This window comes from Artemia franciscana, chromosome 9 (genome assembly GCF_032884065.1).
Source record: "Artemia franciscana chromosome 9, ASM3288406v1, whole genome shotgun sequence".
NCBI classification, from domain to species: domain Eukaryota; kingdom Metazoa; phylum Arthropoda; class Branchiopoda; order Anostraca; family Artemiidae; genus Artemia; species Artemia franciscana.
Window position 1 is genome coordinate 35097565 of NC_088871.1, and position 16295 is coordinate 35113859.

Genomic DNA, 16295 nt, shown 5'->3' on the forward strand with positions numbered 1-16295 from the left:
GTTATTTTGAATCCCGACCGGATTTGGTGACATTGGGGGGGAGTTGGGAAGGGAGGGTTGGGAGGGGGAAGCCTAAAACTTGGAAAACACTTGGAGTGGAGGGATCGGGATGAAACTTGGTGGGAAAGATAAGCACAAGTCCTAGATACATGATTGACATAACCGGAATGGATCCGCTCTGTTTGGGGTAGTTGGGGGAGGGGTTAATTCTGAAAAATTAGAAAAATGAGGTATTTTTAACTTACGAACGGGCAATTGGATCTCAATGAAATTTGATATTTAGAAGGATATCGTGTCACAAAGCTCTTATTTTAAATCCTTAAATCATGGAAAACGCCTAGATTCGAGGGGTAATTTTGAAAATTGAGGTATTTGTAACTTACGAAAGGGTGACCAGATCTTAATGAAATTTGATATTTAGAAGGATCTAGTGCTTTAAAGCTCTAATTTTGAATTCCAACCAGATCCTGTGACATTGGGGGGAGTTGGAGGGGGAAACCGGAATTCTTGGAAAACGTGAAAATTGGGGTATTTTTATCTTATGAATAAACGATCGGATCTTAATGAAATTTGATTTTTAGAAGGAATCCATGTGTCAGAGCTCTTATTTCAAATCCCGACCAGATCTTTTGACATTGGGGGGAGTTGGAGGGGGAAATCTTGGAAAAACACTTGGAGTGGAGGAATCGGGATGAAGGTTAGTGGATAGAATAAACAAATGTCCTTGATACGTGACTGACAAAATCGCACTGGATTTGCTCTCTTTGGAGGAGTTTGGGGGGGGGGGTTCAGTGATTTGGCGAATTTGGTGCTTCTAGACGTTCTAGGACGATGAAAATTGGTAGGCGTGTCAGGGAGCTGCACAATTTGACTTGATAATGTCGTTTTCCCAGATTCGACCATCTGGGGGGGGGGCTAAAGGGAGAGGAAAAATTAGAAAAAATTAGGTATTTATAACTTACGAGTGGGTGATCGGATCCTAATGAATTTTGATATTTAGAAGGACATCGTGACTCAGAGCTCTTATTTTAAATCCTGACCGGCATTAAGCTTATTATTTTCCTTTTTAAATCAATCTGTTGATTCATAGAATTTTGTTAGAGCTCATACCGTATGACCTCTTGGCTCTTAGCTCTTCTTGCCTCGTCCCAAGTGCCATATGAGCTCTTAGCCCTTGTTCTTTCAGTGCATCTAAGGTTGGTGCTTTTAAACTTGCTGCAATATCATCCGCAAACATAAGTGTTAATGCATTTTCAGGAGTAGATTTAGGGAGATCATTTGTATATATTAAAAATAATAGAGATCCTAATATTGAACCTTGCGGTACTCCGATATTATTATTTGATGTCTCAGACGAATATTTACCATCAATATCAACCACAAGCCTTCGATTGTGTAAATATGATTTGATTAACTGTAAAGGTACTCCTCTTATTCCTTTAGGGATTTATTTTAGCCTTTTTCAGAAGATCAGGGAAGACACTATTTTTTATGCTCGTATTTATAACATGTGCAAGAGGTTCATTAATTACTCCTGATATTTTCTTTAAAAGATTTGTCGATATATCGTCTACTGAAACCTAATTTCTTCTCTTTAAACCACTAATAGCTTTTTGGTATTCATCAAATGATACTGGTAGCATATACAATGATTTATTTTCGTTTTGGGGAAAAAATCGTGTATAATCTGATGACTCATCCAAAAGATCTCTAACCAATTCTTCACCAATTCTACTGAAATGCTTAGCAAATAATTCTGCGATATCCTTTTTTCAGTTGATTCATTAGCGTCATTTCCATTATTAAGAAAAGTCGGTGTCGCTCGTGGTTCATTTTTATTTAATTTCTCACGCAAGATTTCCGACATTTTCTGCTGGGACGCAGCTGAAGATATTTCCTTCTCATAATGATTTCTTTCACTTTCTCTCAAAGTTCTAGTCAAAGTATTTTTATACAGTTTGATGTTCTGGATGTTTTCATCAGACGGATAATTGCATCTAATTTTGTATAGTCTATTTTTTTTTTCTTTAATACATTTTAACAATCTCGGGGATATCCATGGTTTTTGTTGCATTGACTTTGGTATTTTCCTTTTAACTTTCGGACATATATCATTATAAACATCATTAAAAGTTTTATAAAACATTTCCAATACCTTGTTTGCATCCTCAGTATTGACTACTTCCTTCCAGTCTATATCTCCTAGCTTAATAATTAAACGCGCAATTGATTCATCATTTATTATACGATCTGTTTTTTCATTACGTTTTTTTTTTAGATCTGGCCAAATTAAATTCAGAAATTATCACACCGTTATCTGAATTATCATTTAATATGACAAAAGTTGAAAAACAAATATTATTAGAAAATTTTTTATCAATTAATGTTGCTCCATTATCATCTATTCGAGTCGGAATCAGACATGATGGGAGCAGTCCTTGACAAAGCATTAATTCTAAAAATTATCTTATCTTTGAATAATTTTGCTTTGCTTGAATTTTCTTTAGGCCCAGTTTGAAATCACCAAAAATAAATACTTGCTTATTCATTTGTGATATTTTATTTAATAGAATTTCAAATTGCATCAAAAATTAATCATTGCTTCCTCAAAGTGGGCGATATAAGGATTTCATAATTGTTGATTTTTTATTAACTTCACATTCCAGAATACACGTTTCAAAAATCATTTCTACATTCCAAATCATCGGGTCACGTCTTATTTTCAATTTTAACTATTTTCTTATCATAAATCCTAATCCACCATGCTGATGGTGTTTTCTACTCTCATGAATAAAATCATAATCAAGAAACATTACATCATTAACATTCTTGTCATTTAAGAAAGTTTTGTTTACCGCTAAAGCTTCAATTTTATTTTTATTAATTATATCATTTATGAACTCAATCCTACTAAGTAAACCTCTGCAGTTAAAACTAGAAAGACGTACATTACTGCATGTGGGGATAGAATCATCCATAAATGAATATTTGTTTTTCGGGCTATCTTCCAAAATTACTGCTTCATTATCCTTCATATCCCTCATGCATATCAAAAGTATATCAAAAGGATTTTCCTCTAACAGTTTAGTTCCGCTTGCAAGATCAGGCAAATTATGTAAACTCAATATCGTCAATCAACAAAAAGGCCTGACTCCAGTTAATCAACAATTTAACAAAAGACCACTCAAAAAAGAAAACTAAACTAAACACATATAACAACCGCACACGTCGGAGAAATCCACTGTGTTTTGGTGGAAGCATATTCATTCTTTCTCATTCAACAGAGAACATGCACATTTTGGCAACAATGTGTGAACACCAACACATATTTACGTATTTATATGATGACTATTATGAATAAATCCTAACAAGTCACTAATAATGACCAAAAGAAACAACAACAATTTATTCGACTCGTGGAACGTTTACCACTTCTTTTTTTGGTTCACTCCGTTTTGGTCTATGTAGGATAATCTGGGTGGGATCCATGCAACAAAACCTTCATCCTTCATTTTATTTTTTTTTTATTCAGCGTAGCCTGAATCCCCCTGCAGGTTTTACTAACATCATCCCTGAAGAAAACTCCATTGTAATCAAATTTTGTGGCTTTATCAAGGTCGTTTTTCCAAGGCTGGTTACGTAATTGTTAATTCGCTTGAAGTAGCGAGAATTTGTCATCCGAGTTCATGAGTCGTACTTTCAAAAATTTGTCATGTACTTCCATAACTTCAAATTTAATGTTTAATCGTACGAAGTTTTCCAGTAAATCTTCCATTTTCATCAAGGCCTCCGTCACTGAGGCAGCCTTTAACTTCCAAGCAATAATGTTGTCTGTCTTCCAAATTCTCCAAAATGAGGACCTTATCATTGAGAGGTCCTAATTCATTCCGTGTATCTTTTAATTCTGCCTGAATCTTTGTTATTGCATCCGAGTGGGTCGCAGTTCTGATTTCAATATGATTCACTTTGGAGGTTAGACCACTAATTTCTGAACGGATTTCGGATAATTCCGATCTCAAACCTTGTATCTCTTCCCGCGTTGCTTTAACTGTTTCCAGAATCTTATGGACCGAACTGGTCAGCGCATGAATCGAATCACGTATTGTCCCTTGGGCTGTTGAATCTTCCACAGATAATCATGTGGATTACATATAATTACTTCTCTTTTTCCAGGTCATAATAACTATTCATATGTGTTCACAAGATTAGCATAAAATCAGTCAAAATGCGCGCTCTCCGATACTCAGATGTTAACTCGAGGAGAGCATTGAATGAACTGAAAGTAAATGTAAAAGTAAATTTTATCCCTTTGGACAGGATTTTTTTTTATAATTTTTGACTTAGGAAAATAATTTTCCATGATAATAGCAACCATTCTTTCAGAGAATATTTTTATGTGTACTGTTATTTCTGAAGTTGATCAGTTAGATTGAAACATTTTTCTGTTTCTCAAATCCATGCATTTTTTTTCTTGAAACTCCTACTGCCGAATATAGACCAAACGAAAATAGCCATGTTTCCACTTTGTGCACACTCTCAGCACCTATGTATTCCCTAGGAAGAGAAAGAGGAGTGAACGATCAACTAAAATATATAACAAAAAAATCATTTTAAAACATTATTATTGTCATAAATGTAATAAAAGAATAATGTATATTTTCACTCTTTTCATGATCCTCTATGTGCTTTACAAATGCATTCAATCTGTGTTGTAGTCTTGATATCTGTATAGTATTCACTTTTACTGCGAAACATAATTGTTCTTCCAACTTGAAGTTACTCAAAGATATAATGATCTACCAAACATCACATCCCACTCAAATGTTAGTCGATAATCCTTTCCATTTTCAACTGCTACATTGAGAGCTCTTGTCTTCATAACATCTCTTTCATCTCCTTCAAGGTGCAATTGTGTAATATCACTCATTTTCTTTTAACATTAGAACGTTTTTCCAACTTGAAAAAGTGTAAACTAATCCAGTGTCTGTGTAGGACTGTGATACTAAGTAACTAACCATCACACTTTTATACCAATGATCACGTGATAGGGTAGCGTTTGCCTAGCCGCTTGTATCCAAAGGCCCATTTCACCAAGAAATAACAGCTGGAAAGCATTTCAAGGAATTTTCGTATCTCCCAGAAGTTGAGATAGTGTCGTAGGAATGATGGGAGTACATGTGGCTTAAAGTAATACGATTGGATTGCACTTAAACTCACAGAGTACGTCGGTATAGGGCTGAGTTTAAACTCACAGAGGGAATACGAGGGGTTAGTGACTCCAATAGTACATCGGGATAGGGCTGAGTTTAATCGCAAGGCGGGGATACTACTAAAGTGATTTCATTCCCCTTTTTGATAGATAATAGTAACTGATTTGGCTCGGCTCAATAGTAACCGAAACTAAAACCGGTATTTCGGTACTAGTAGATCTGTACAAAGGATCGACTTATTATGCTGATAGTAAATATATAAGATTCATCAAATTTAGTTTGACTAGTCAAAAGCTACGAACTTTTCTTCAAGAAAAGGGGTTAACATCCCCTTAAAGTAAAGAAATCTTAATGAACATCGCATCATCAAATTCAGTCTCTCGGAGAGCTCTATAGCAGAAGTTTCAAGCTTTCTATTTACAAAAATTTGGAATTATGCATTTTTGTCAGAATAAAGATAACAGATGCGTGTTTTTTTTTTTTTTTTTTTTTTTTTTTTTTTTTTTTTTTTTTTTTTTTTTTTTTTTTTTTTTTTGGTGTGATTGTACTGAACTAATGACCCTAGAAAATTGGGAGAGTGCGCATTCAAACGGAAATTAAAAACTCTAGTGCCCTTATTAAGTGACCAAAACGATAGGAAGGCAACTAGTCCCACGCCCCTTTTTCTCCAAGGTCTTATAAATAAAATTTCGAGACAGCTATTTTGTTCAGCATATATGAAAGATCCAAATAAATATGCCTTTAGGGGTAACATGACCCCCCAGTAATTTATGAAATTAGCCTATTTTTTGTGTATAGTATTTGCTATTAAGAAGTATACAGAGTTTGTTTGGGGGGGGGGTATGCTTAAGGTCGGCTAAAGAAAATTTACACCTGGGAGATTTGACTATTCGAAATGCTTCTCATTTGTCTTTCTTCTTATTTGCCGGCTCAATTTCGCACGTGGAGATGTTTGGGGGAAAATTTTCAGCGGGTTTGAATTTTTGGGGGAAAAATCTGCGGAAGGCGGATTTCTGGAGTGATCGGAAAATCGATTAGATATTCAAGTCTTCTTCAAAGTATGCTAAGGATGATTTGTCCGTAAGAAATTTTAAGTGGGGATGTATTTTAAGGGGGAGGAACTTTCCACAGAGGAGTTTCCCGTGAGGGGAGGATTTTTTCATGAAGAATGAGCCACATTTCCCGGCATTAGGCTGTTTGAAAGACGATCAGCAATTAAATAAAAAAAAATCAAATGAAAGTAAGGAGCAACGTTAAAATCCAAAACGAACAAAACTTGTTCTGTATATGAAATGGTTGCCCCCCAACTTAATACCTTGCTCTCTGCCCTAATGTTTGACTGTTGTCCCAATTTTTCAGAAGGGCTAGTTTTGAATTTAAATGTTGCTCCTTGCTTTCATTTGAAAGCAAAAAACTTGTCTTTTTTTTATTAAATAACGCACTAGATCGAATTTCTTTTTGGCAATTCATCCAAGTTTTTGGTAGTCTGTATTTTTATCATGAAAGGAGTGAATATGATCTGGGAGTCGTTTTGAGGGGGGCACAGATTATAAAGAGACATTCTAAAATGGGGCTAATTATCTGAGGACTGCAAGAAATTATAGAAGAAATTTCTGAAAGTTTCAAGAATTTTGGGGAGGAGATGGGGTTCTGGTCCCGCCGGTATTTTATCACGAAAGGAGTTGATATGTACGTTGGGAGTTATTTTTAGGTTATTTGGTGATTATTAGGAATTATTGGGGGGAACTTCTGAAAGTTTCTCAAATTCTTGGGGAAGAGAAAGGTTTCTGTTCCCAAAATTAGGAAAGGAAAAATGCAATACCGTTTTGATAATTACACTGCAAGTCCTCCTCCCCTCAAGTGAAGGGATGGAAAGCTAAAAATGTGTAATTGTAACTTATTTTTATATCTCACCCCTCCCAAAAAAATTCACTGGTCCTTCTACTCTTTGAAAATATCTTTGTGGGTGCTTTTGTTATGATCATGCATTAAAAGGTGGTGATGCTAAGGCTATAATTGAAGGCTGAGCGTTGAACCAAAAACATGGTCGCATAAACAGCATGGAGGGTCAGAGATCCTCTCCTCTAAATTTTATACGATTTTTATAGTTTTTTATGTTCTTCATATATTTTGACATTTTTGCGATTTGTGGCTTATTTTTGCAGTATAACGAAATTGGTACCAAAATGGAAACTATTTACAGTTCAGCCAAAATTTGTCGCTTCAACTCAACAGAGTGTGGTCTTAGTCTAGAGCCCGGTAAGATCTTTCACTTATTTATCTAGCTATGTAAAATAATCAATAATTCAGATGTTATACGACAGAGGGGGTTTATGGCTACAGTTCATGGAAACGATCTTACCAGAATGAGATCTTACTGAAGAATAAGGTGATGCTTCTTAAAGTCTGAACTCGATGAAGTATTGTTATGTAATGAGGAGCCATTGTTTGCTGAAGCCCATCACAACTCAGTTTCCAAGGATTAATTTGTATTCAAATAACGGTTACACACGATTCACCAGTAGCTTTATCAGTTTCTGTATCATTGAAATATGAATCAGCTTATGGTAAAGTAACTGAAGTGCCACAAAAACAGGTAAAAACTTTCAAATAAATTTACGAGCTTCTTTTAAAAATCAAACAACTGTTGGCTACAGCGTTGCCAAGGTTTTGAAACAAACTGTGCTAGTTTCCCGACTTAAATTGTACCCCAAGAGATTAATTTATACTACCATCTCAACAGCAGGTTAAAAATCTGCCGCAACTGGAAGAACATTTTTGATAAACTAAAGCTTGAACAGATATCCAAGTCACTTTTATATAGGGGCAAGTAACACAAAAATGTACCGGACAATTTGATTATGTCGAAAATTGGTACTTGTGTATTATTCAGAACACACTCAATAAGTGAAGTTAGGTTCTTTCGTGAAATAACTAAGATGTGAAAATCCGGTTTCATAGTCACAAAGACAAAACTCAAATTAGTTTGCTACGTATAGTGACGGAAGATAGTGTCTGAACACGAATTTTAAAATGAAGATCGGGAATTTGCCAAAAACTGAAAAAGAGGCAATTATGTTTTTCCAGGATAAGGGGTTGTTGCTCACAACAAAACAGTGCTTCTAAGTTGTAATTTACAATTTTCCTAATAAAGTAATATATTTTCATCATATTTTGTTTTATGTCATTAGCTTTATCAACAGTTTGGGCTATATATTTGCACACTAGGGGGGAGGGTATTATATCAAATACCTAACTTAATCTAACATAACCACCTCTGTATATAAGATATTTAGTTAAAATGTACCTCCATCGTAGTTTGTTTCACGAAAGAACCTAGCTTCAATTATTGAGTGTGTTCTGAATAATACACAAGTACCCAAAAAAATTTCAAATGTACTACACTGTACCCGGTCCTTTAAATTATACCAAAAAAGATCTAAGTTGACCAAGTTGGCAAAGCATATTCGGTGTCAATTTTCTTATAGCCAATGGCTGTCAACTTTCTTCATATTTTCTTTAACTTAGAAAATAAGTACATATTTTCTTTATTTTCCTTCACTTTTCTTTAACTTTAACTTTTCTTTTTCTTTTTAACTTTCTTTTCTTTAACATATTTTCTTTAACTTCCCATAATGTTCGATGACAAAATAATAACTTCCCATAATATTCTTTAACTTCCCGTAATATTCGATGACAAAATAATAATTTTCATCGTTTTGATAAAATCTGCTTTAAGATTCTAACATTGAAGGGTATCAGCAACTTCCTATTACATAAATTACCTATAATACTCGTATTCAAACAAGATTTTCTTTTTCATGATCTGCTTCAGAATACTGATATTGATAGGTATCGACACCGTTACGCTAGAATTTCAAACCCTTAATAATTTCAATCACGGCGTGATTACTTTTCTCTAAAGGAGGACTTATTTCCAGTTCTACCAAATCATCAACAGGTTTCATATATAACAATATTTATAGTAGAAAGTGCAAAAATAATTTTTGCTCTTGTTTATGGGTATGTGTCGTGTAATTATTTTTAATAAAAATACTAAAGGAGATTTTCTTAGAATGTAAGGAAGGGGGGCAATTTTGTAAGGAAGGGGGGACCCTGGTTGATGCTAACATAGATCTCTTGATACTAGAAGTTTTAAACAGAAATTTTTTTATAAAAAGTTTGTGTGCGGAAATTAATTTTTATTTTGGTTCCTAAATAACAAAAAATCATCTATCACGTATTCACAAATAGAAGGTTAAAAGAGTAAGAAATTGAATAATTTTAGATAAAGACAACTCCAAAAAGAGGTGTAATCTTGATGAAAATCGTGCCATAAAATTCACCCTGTTCGAGAACCCTATGCTCTTATTTATTGAACAACGAAATTTATATTTTTTAATAGTAATATTTTCATAGTTCTGTGTTCATCCCCCCCAAGTATTATCATATCAGGTAAGTGGTTATAGGTGTCGGTAGAGAGGCTCTTTCTAATGCCCTTTCTAAGCACGTAAAGAGCTTACACTGCAGCCCAGTGTCGGTCTTACTCATTTTGTGTCGTAAAACACGTTAATTTTGGTTTAATTAGGGTCAAAATGCTACCAAGTGACAATTTCTGAGATAGCCAATCAACTTTCAACTATCATAAAACTAATTTTCAAATTTTCGTGCTGTGGTAAATTTGCCCCTAAATACATGTAGTCCGCACAAAATAAACGGTTTTATTTATACTGTTGTCAAAACGTTCTATACCACATAAAATGGCTGTTTTCCAGTTATTTGGGGAGGTTCATTGGATCATTGAATGGGAGAGGGGTACCTTTGGCCTCAAGAACTGTAAACATCGAGAATTATCACAAGACTATAGAATTTGAGCTAATTCCGTAGATATGTGTTATATAAACTGTGAGCCAATACTTTTTTTTACTCAGTTCATTTTAAGTTTCAAATTCACTTGGTAATTCCTTCAGAAAAATCTTAAATTTTTTTTATTGATTTTTGATTTTTTTTTTTTTTTTAATATATGGAACGACTTGTCAAAAGACATTTGTCTAATGTGGGCGATGAAATAAGAAAAAAAGAAACTTAAGTTTTGTTCGGGTGTTAAGTATGGATTCCTACCTATCATAAACTTTCCCAAAAATTATGTGTAACCTGCCACATTGATAGCACTTTCACAGGGTATATTACTACTTAAACTTTCGAGCACTTGCGGAATATTCTTACTGATTTTTTCGTGGGTGTTCTCGCAAAACTAAGCCCTGGCTCACGCCATAAAGTTCCATTTCCCCCAATTAAGCCGTCCTGGCTAAGTGGTTGGCGTGCTGGCGTGGGAATTCTTTGCCCAAGGGGCACGGGTTCAATCCCAGTTGTGACCAGTTATTTAGTTAGGGACGGGATTCAGTGGCGTGACTCTGTAAGCTCAGCCAGAGTCTATCCAGCTCTAAATGGGTACCTGGAGAAATCTGGGGAAAGTGAGCAGGAAGGGTGTATGAAAACACAGGATGGTTGGCCCCCAGCCCCCCATTCCACTTCCTGGCTGAAGGGCCATGAAACGGATATCAGCACCGCCGGTTTGGACCTTAAGGGTCTAGTGCCGTCTGACTTACTTACTGTTTACTACTTAATATTACCTCCAATTCCGACCCCCAACCCCCCAAAATTATATAATGCACCAGCAACCGATGGATCATTGGTGCCCCTAGGGTAGGGTATTTTGAGATTGGGCTCGCCTATCTCGTTTTATCGTTGTCGAATAACCTTTTTCGGTAGATTCAATACATCTGCACTTGTTTTTCCCATCTCGAGAACCCTGCGTGCCAGCTTTAGACCGGCAACGCTCGCTCCGTTGAAGAGATGAGAGTCAGGCATCTCTCACCAGCCATCAGCCACAAACGGAACGTAGATAACAGAGCTGGATATTTGGATAATCACTTATCAATAAACGATAAATGTTGACATTTATCAAGATTTTGTGACAAACCAGTAATGGCTGCAGCGATAGTTGCAGCCTAGTAAAGATTGAACTGCAGCCAATAATAACAAAACGTTTAAAAATAGATATTTCAGTTATAAGTATAAAGAGAAAAAATTGCCATTCTTAGCTTGTTCAAGAATCTTGACTATTATTTTGAATGACTTTAATAGTACAATGATATTAAAAAAACAAAACAGGAATTTTAGCAAAGAGCCTGAAACCCCTCGAAAGTGACGTGGAATCTCTGTTTCTGTTTGGTCTATGTTTTAGTTTGTCACTTTACTCTCATTTGAAAAAGAAGTCGTTTATCTATTTAATTAAAGCTGCTTATATGATAACTTTGATTCAAATAGATTTTTGAAGATCGGGTTCAGAATGAGAAATAAGGTGTACTTTAGATGATACTTCTAGTGTCTAATAAGACAAAATTTTAGACCATTTATGCAATATTTAATTTTCTCGTTTTGCCCAAGCTTACGTTAGAAGCCTTTGATTTCGAGATTTTTTTAGAAATCACTGAGATTATGGCAAAGAGTCGCAACTATGATGAGCTTGAACACACTTGGAACCAGTGGCATGAAATGTCTGGGGCAAAAATCCGGAACCTGTATCCTCAGTTTGTTGAGTTGTCAAATGAGGCCGCTAAGCTGAATAGTAAGTAGTCTTTTTCTTTTTTTTGTAAACGATTCTTTTGGTCCTCTGTATAAGGGGTCAAATCATCAAGGATCAGTTCTGCAGTGACTAAATCTTACACCCGTCATATACCCTGTATAGCCTATATACCCTTTATATATAGTGTCATATACCCGTATACAGGTAGGTATTCGTCATATACAGAAGATGCTAGTGCTACTATTGTTTTTAAATAAAAATGGGTATGGTTTTGGTATGAAAATTAGAAGCGCTGGTTTGGTCTGGTTTCCATCAAATTGGCGTTGGTACAAGCCCCGTGACACTCGTATTATTATTTCTAACCTGAGTTGAATTGTGGAAAAAATTATGGGCATATTGTTGCAACTAGTTGGGTCAGCCTTGCGAGGTGGGCTTTTGCCCCAAAGGCCTTCATTGCCAATGTACCCTCTGGAATTAAAGGTAACTGTTTTGACGTGTTTCTCTCATTTATCATATGTAGCAGAACTGGATAATTTCTCGTTGCCCGTTCTCAAGCTGGCCTGTTCTGTCCTGACCTGTTAGGGACCTCATCTTTTTGAAATATAGTGCTTGTCGATTTAGATGAGTGTGAATATTTTAAGTTCAATGCTCTTGTCTTTGGATTGTGACCTGTTGCACATTGCACAAGTAGATTCCTTTTACTGGCTAGGTGTCACTGTTTGTTGATTACTTGGCTGTTTCTGGTCTCATGTTCTTAAGGATGTTAAAATGAAGCTTGAGCTAGGATGTTCAAAATTCTTGGAAACCAGAGTCGTTATAGAAGACAAGCTTTATCTAGACTATATCCAAGTTTCGGTGACTATTCCATGCTTTTCATGCCAGTGTTAGCAGTATAATAATTCATAGTGATTTAGTATGAATCAAGGCCGACTATTACCAGTATCTTAAATTCCGTGATAGTAAATTAATTACTTTATATTCAGCAACGGATATCATTCATACGTTTCAAACATTAAGTTGAATTCATACGTTTCAAACATACGTTTTAAACATTCTAAATTGTTAAATGATGCACCGTTAGGTGTTGGTACGTTCCATCGACTTATCCACCTTATCTTATCGTCGCAATTAGGTTCATTTTTTGTGCTTTTGCGTCTTCTGATGATTTTTGTGTTTGTGTTGATTTACATGTTTTTTAATGATTTTTCAATTCTATTTATTTTCTCCGTATTTGTAAGATATTGGGTTAAAGAGAATTGATTATTATTGAGGGCATAATAAAAAAATACCGTTATGTTTTTAAATATTTGCCAGGGACTAAAAAGATTAAATTAAAATCATGCAAGAATAGGTAAAATAAAAATACAAGTATAATCATTCTTCGTCCTTTTGGCTGGCAAAATCTTGATTATTTTTGGATGGAGTCTATTGCATAAAAATCTTTACTTTCCATTTCTATATAAGAAATTGTCTCTTATATTAAATCGACTTTGTATCTAGATTAAGCTGAAAACCCGATCAAGAATGTCAAATAATTCTTTTTTGTTACTTCGAAAATTTGGAGATTATCAGCAGAGAATAGCCATTCATTTCAATACCTCAGTTAATTTTTGCTCATGATATGAGATCTATAAATGAAGTTACTTATTGAAATACGTGGAGCCACCTGCATTGAATGGAGCCACATACATGTGTATGAAGCCATTCATTTTCTAGAGGACTCATGACAAATATGTAGCCGATGTGATGTAAGCTGATGTTATTAGGTGATGTGGTATGATGCGACTAATGACAAATCGATATGATCAATAGTATTAACCAGTTATACATTTTAAATATGTGAGATAAAACTTTGCTCAAAAATAAGCCATTACTTTTAAATTAGTATTTGGGTGCTTGCCCCAATTCTCTTGTTAAACACGGATTAAAAGTTATGTTTTACCGAAAGAAATTTCAAATATCCCGTTGAATCACTTGCCGACGGGTTGTGCGTATTTGAGTTTACTGTTTGATTGAAATTTGAGTGTACTGGATGAGCATAAATAGAATAAAGATATAATTATTCTCCATTTATTTTATTTGATTTCTTTAATAGCGGAACATGATGTGAATACATTGGTGAGATGATGTAACAAACATATTTAAGTTACTTTTGTACCTTAACTAGTGGTGAGAATGAGTCGGTTTAGCCTAGCCCTTTATCTAGGATCCTTGTTCTCTTGTTAAACAAGAAAATTTTCATTAAAAGTCAACTTTCATTAAAACTTGACATTAAAAGTCAAGTTTTCCCGAAAATACTTTCAAATAGCCCGTTTAATCACTTGCCGACTGGAAAAGCGTAATTGAGCGTACTGTTTGTTTGAGATTTGAGTGTACGTATATGAAATAAAGATAACATTACTCTCCATTTGTTTTATTTGAATTCTTATTGGTGAGGTCACGATTAAATTATTACATACTTAAGTTACTTTTATACCTTAACTAGTGGCGAGAATGAGTCGGTTGTACCTGGGCTTGTATCCAGGATCCTGGACAATATAATTAACCATACTGAGTAATTTGTTGCTAAATCTATAGATATAAAAATAAGTTGTTTGTTTGTGTGTCTGTCTGTCTGTCCGCATATGACGTCTGAATTATTTCATCATATACCAATTCAAAAACGAATATATTCAAGCCGAAGTAGCTGAGTTGGTAAAGCGTTATGTTCCAGATTCTAGGTCCGAGAGGTTTCAGGTTTGAACCTTGGCTTTAGCATTAATACAAAAGAAGAAAAAAAACTAAAAAAGGTAAAAACTACAAAAAAATAAAAAGAAAATACTAAAAAAAACTAAAAAGAAAATACTAAAAAAAAACTAAAAAAGCCAAAAAAGCTAAAAAACTAAAAAAAAAAATAAAAAACTAAAAAAAAGGTAAAAAACAAAAACTATAAAAGAAAAAAAAACTAAAAAAAACTAAAAAAAAGGTAAAAACTACAAAAAACTAAAAAGAAAAAAAAACTAAAAACTAATAAAAAACTAAAAAAACTAAAAACTGAAAAAGAAAAAAAAACTAAAAAAAGGAAAAAAACTGAAAAATATAGGGGGAAAAAATAAATGAAAACAAAAATAAAAAAACTAAAAATGTATTCAAGCCGAAGTAGCTGAGTTGGTAAAGCGTTATGTTCCAGGTTCTAGGTCCGAAAGGTTCCAGGTTCGAACCTAGGCTTTAGCATTAATACAAAAGAAGAAGAAAACTAAAAAGATAAAAAAACTAAAAACTAATTAAAAAAACTAAAAAAACTAAAAACTGAAAAAGAAAAAAGAAACTAAAAAAAGGAAAAAAACTGAAAAATAAAGGAGAAAAAGAAAACTAAAAAAAATAAAAAAAAATAAAAATGGTAAAAACTACAAAAAAACTAAAAAGAAAAAAGAAAAAAAAACAAAAAAAAGATAAAAAAAAGGTAAAAACCAAAAAAAACTAAAAAGAAAAAAGGAAAAAAACAAAAAATTTATTTCATCATATACCAATTCAAAAACGAATGTATATACAGACCGGGACAAAGGGAATATAAATGACGACCGAGACACTCAAAGAGAAATTACAGACTGGGACACCGGGACACAAATGACGACTGGGACGTATGTGTCGACTGACGTCTTGTTTGTGTGTCGACTGACGTCATGTTTGTCGACTATAAATGACGACTGGGACACAGGGACACAACTACAACGGGGACGCCGGGGGGCACAGGGGGATATATAAATGACGATGGGGACACAGGGAATGTTTGATTAGCAATCACCATCAACAAAACTCAAGGGCAATCATTAGAATAATAAGGTATAGATCTGAATGCGGATTGTTTTTCCCATGGACAATTATATGTTGCATGTTCAAGAGTTTGTAAACCTGACAATCTACTTATATGTACAGACAATGGGACAGCGAAGAATGTTGTATATTTGCAAGTTTGACGTAGTTAAAAACATGTATATATATCTACCTATATTCACAGGTGGGACACAGGGACACAACTACAATGGTGCGTAACGACTTACGCGCGCACTAGGTGTTGGGGTGGCGCGAAGCGCCATCCCAACAGCTAGTAATCTATAAAAAAAAAGTCCATTGTGTTATCCATCAGTAATTGCCTATGGCCACTAATAGTTTAAAGGCCTTTTTTGGCCAGGCTCTGTGGTTTTTCTTCTTCTATGAGCAAAGTGCCTAAATATAAAAATCCGAAGTCTTATTTTTTTAGGGTGATGACCTTAACCTTTCAAGCACCAGTTGCTAATGCGAAAAGCTATTTCTCTATCAACTATCCATCTTTAAATTGGTTTTGCGTTCGTTAAACAAATAAGCTTCACAGAAAAATGTGTTCAAATATCTTTCAGGATAGCTCATTTTTTGTTTGATAGACCACGTTTAACGTCCATTTAGAAAAGACTTCTGAGTAAATTAGAAATGTTACCTGTTCTTTTTAATGCTTAACCTTAAAAAATTCTAAAAATTGT

At 34.4% G+C, this 16295-nt stretch overlaps 1 protein-coding gene across 1 annotated transcript in view; it reads left to right on the forward strand.

Annotated features, from left to right (window-relative positions):
- Nucleotides 1-16295, forward strand: part of LOC136031332 (angiotensin-converting enzyme-like) — a 102357-nt gene that overhangs the window by 53615 nt on the left and 32447 nt on the right. Inside the window, exons 4-5 of the mRNA XM_065710815.1 lie at nt 7376-7469; nt 11698-11841. Of these exons, the coding sequence (XP_065566887.1) occupies nt 7376-7469; nt 11698-11841 (238 nt within the window). The remainder of the gene's footprint in view (nt 1-7375; nt 7470-11697; nt 11842-16295) is intronic.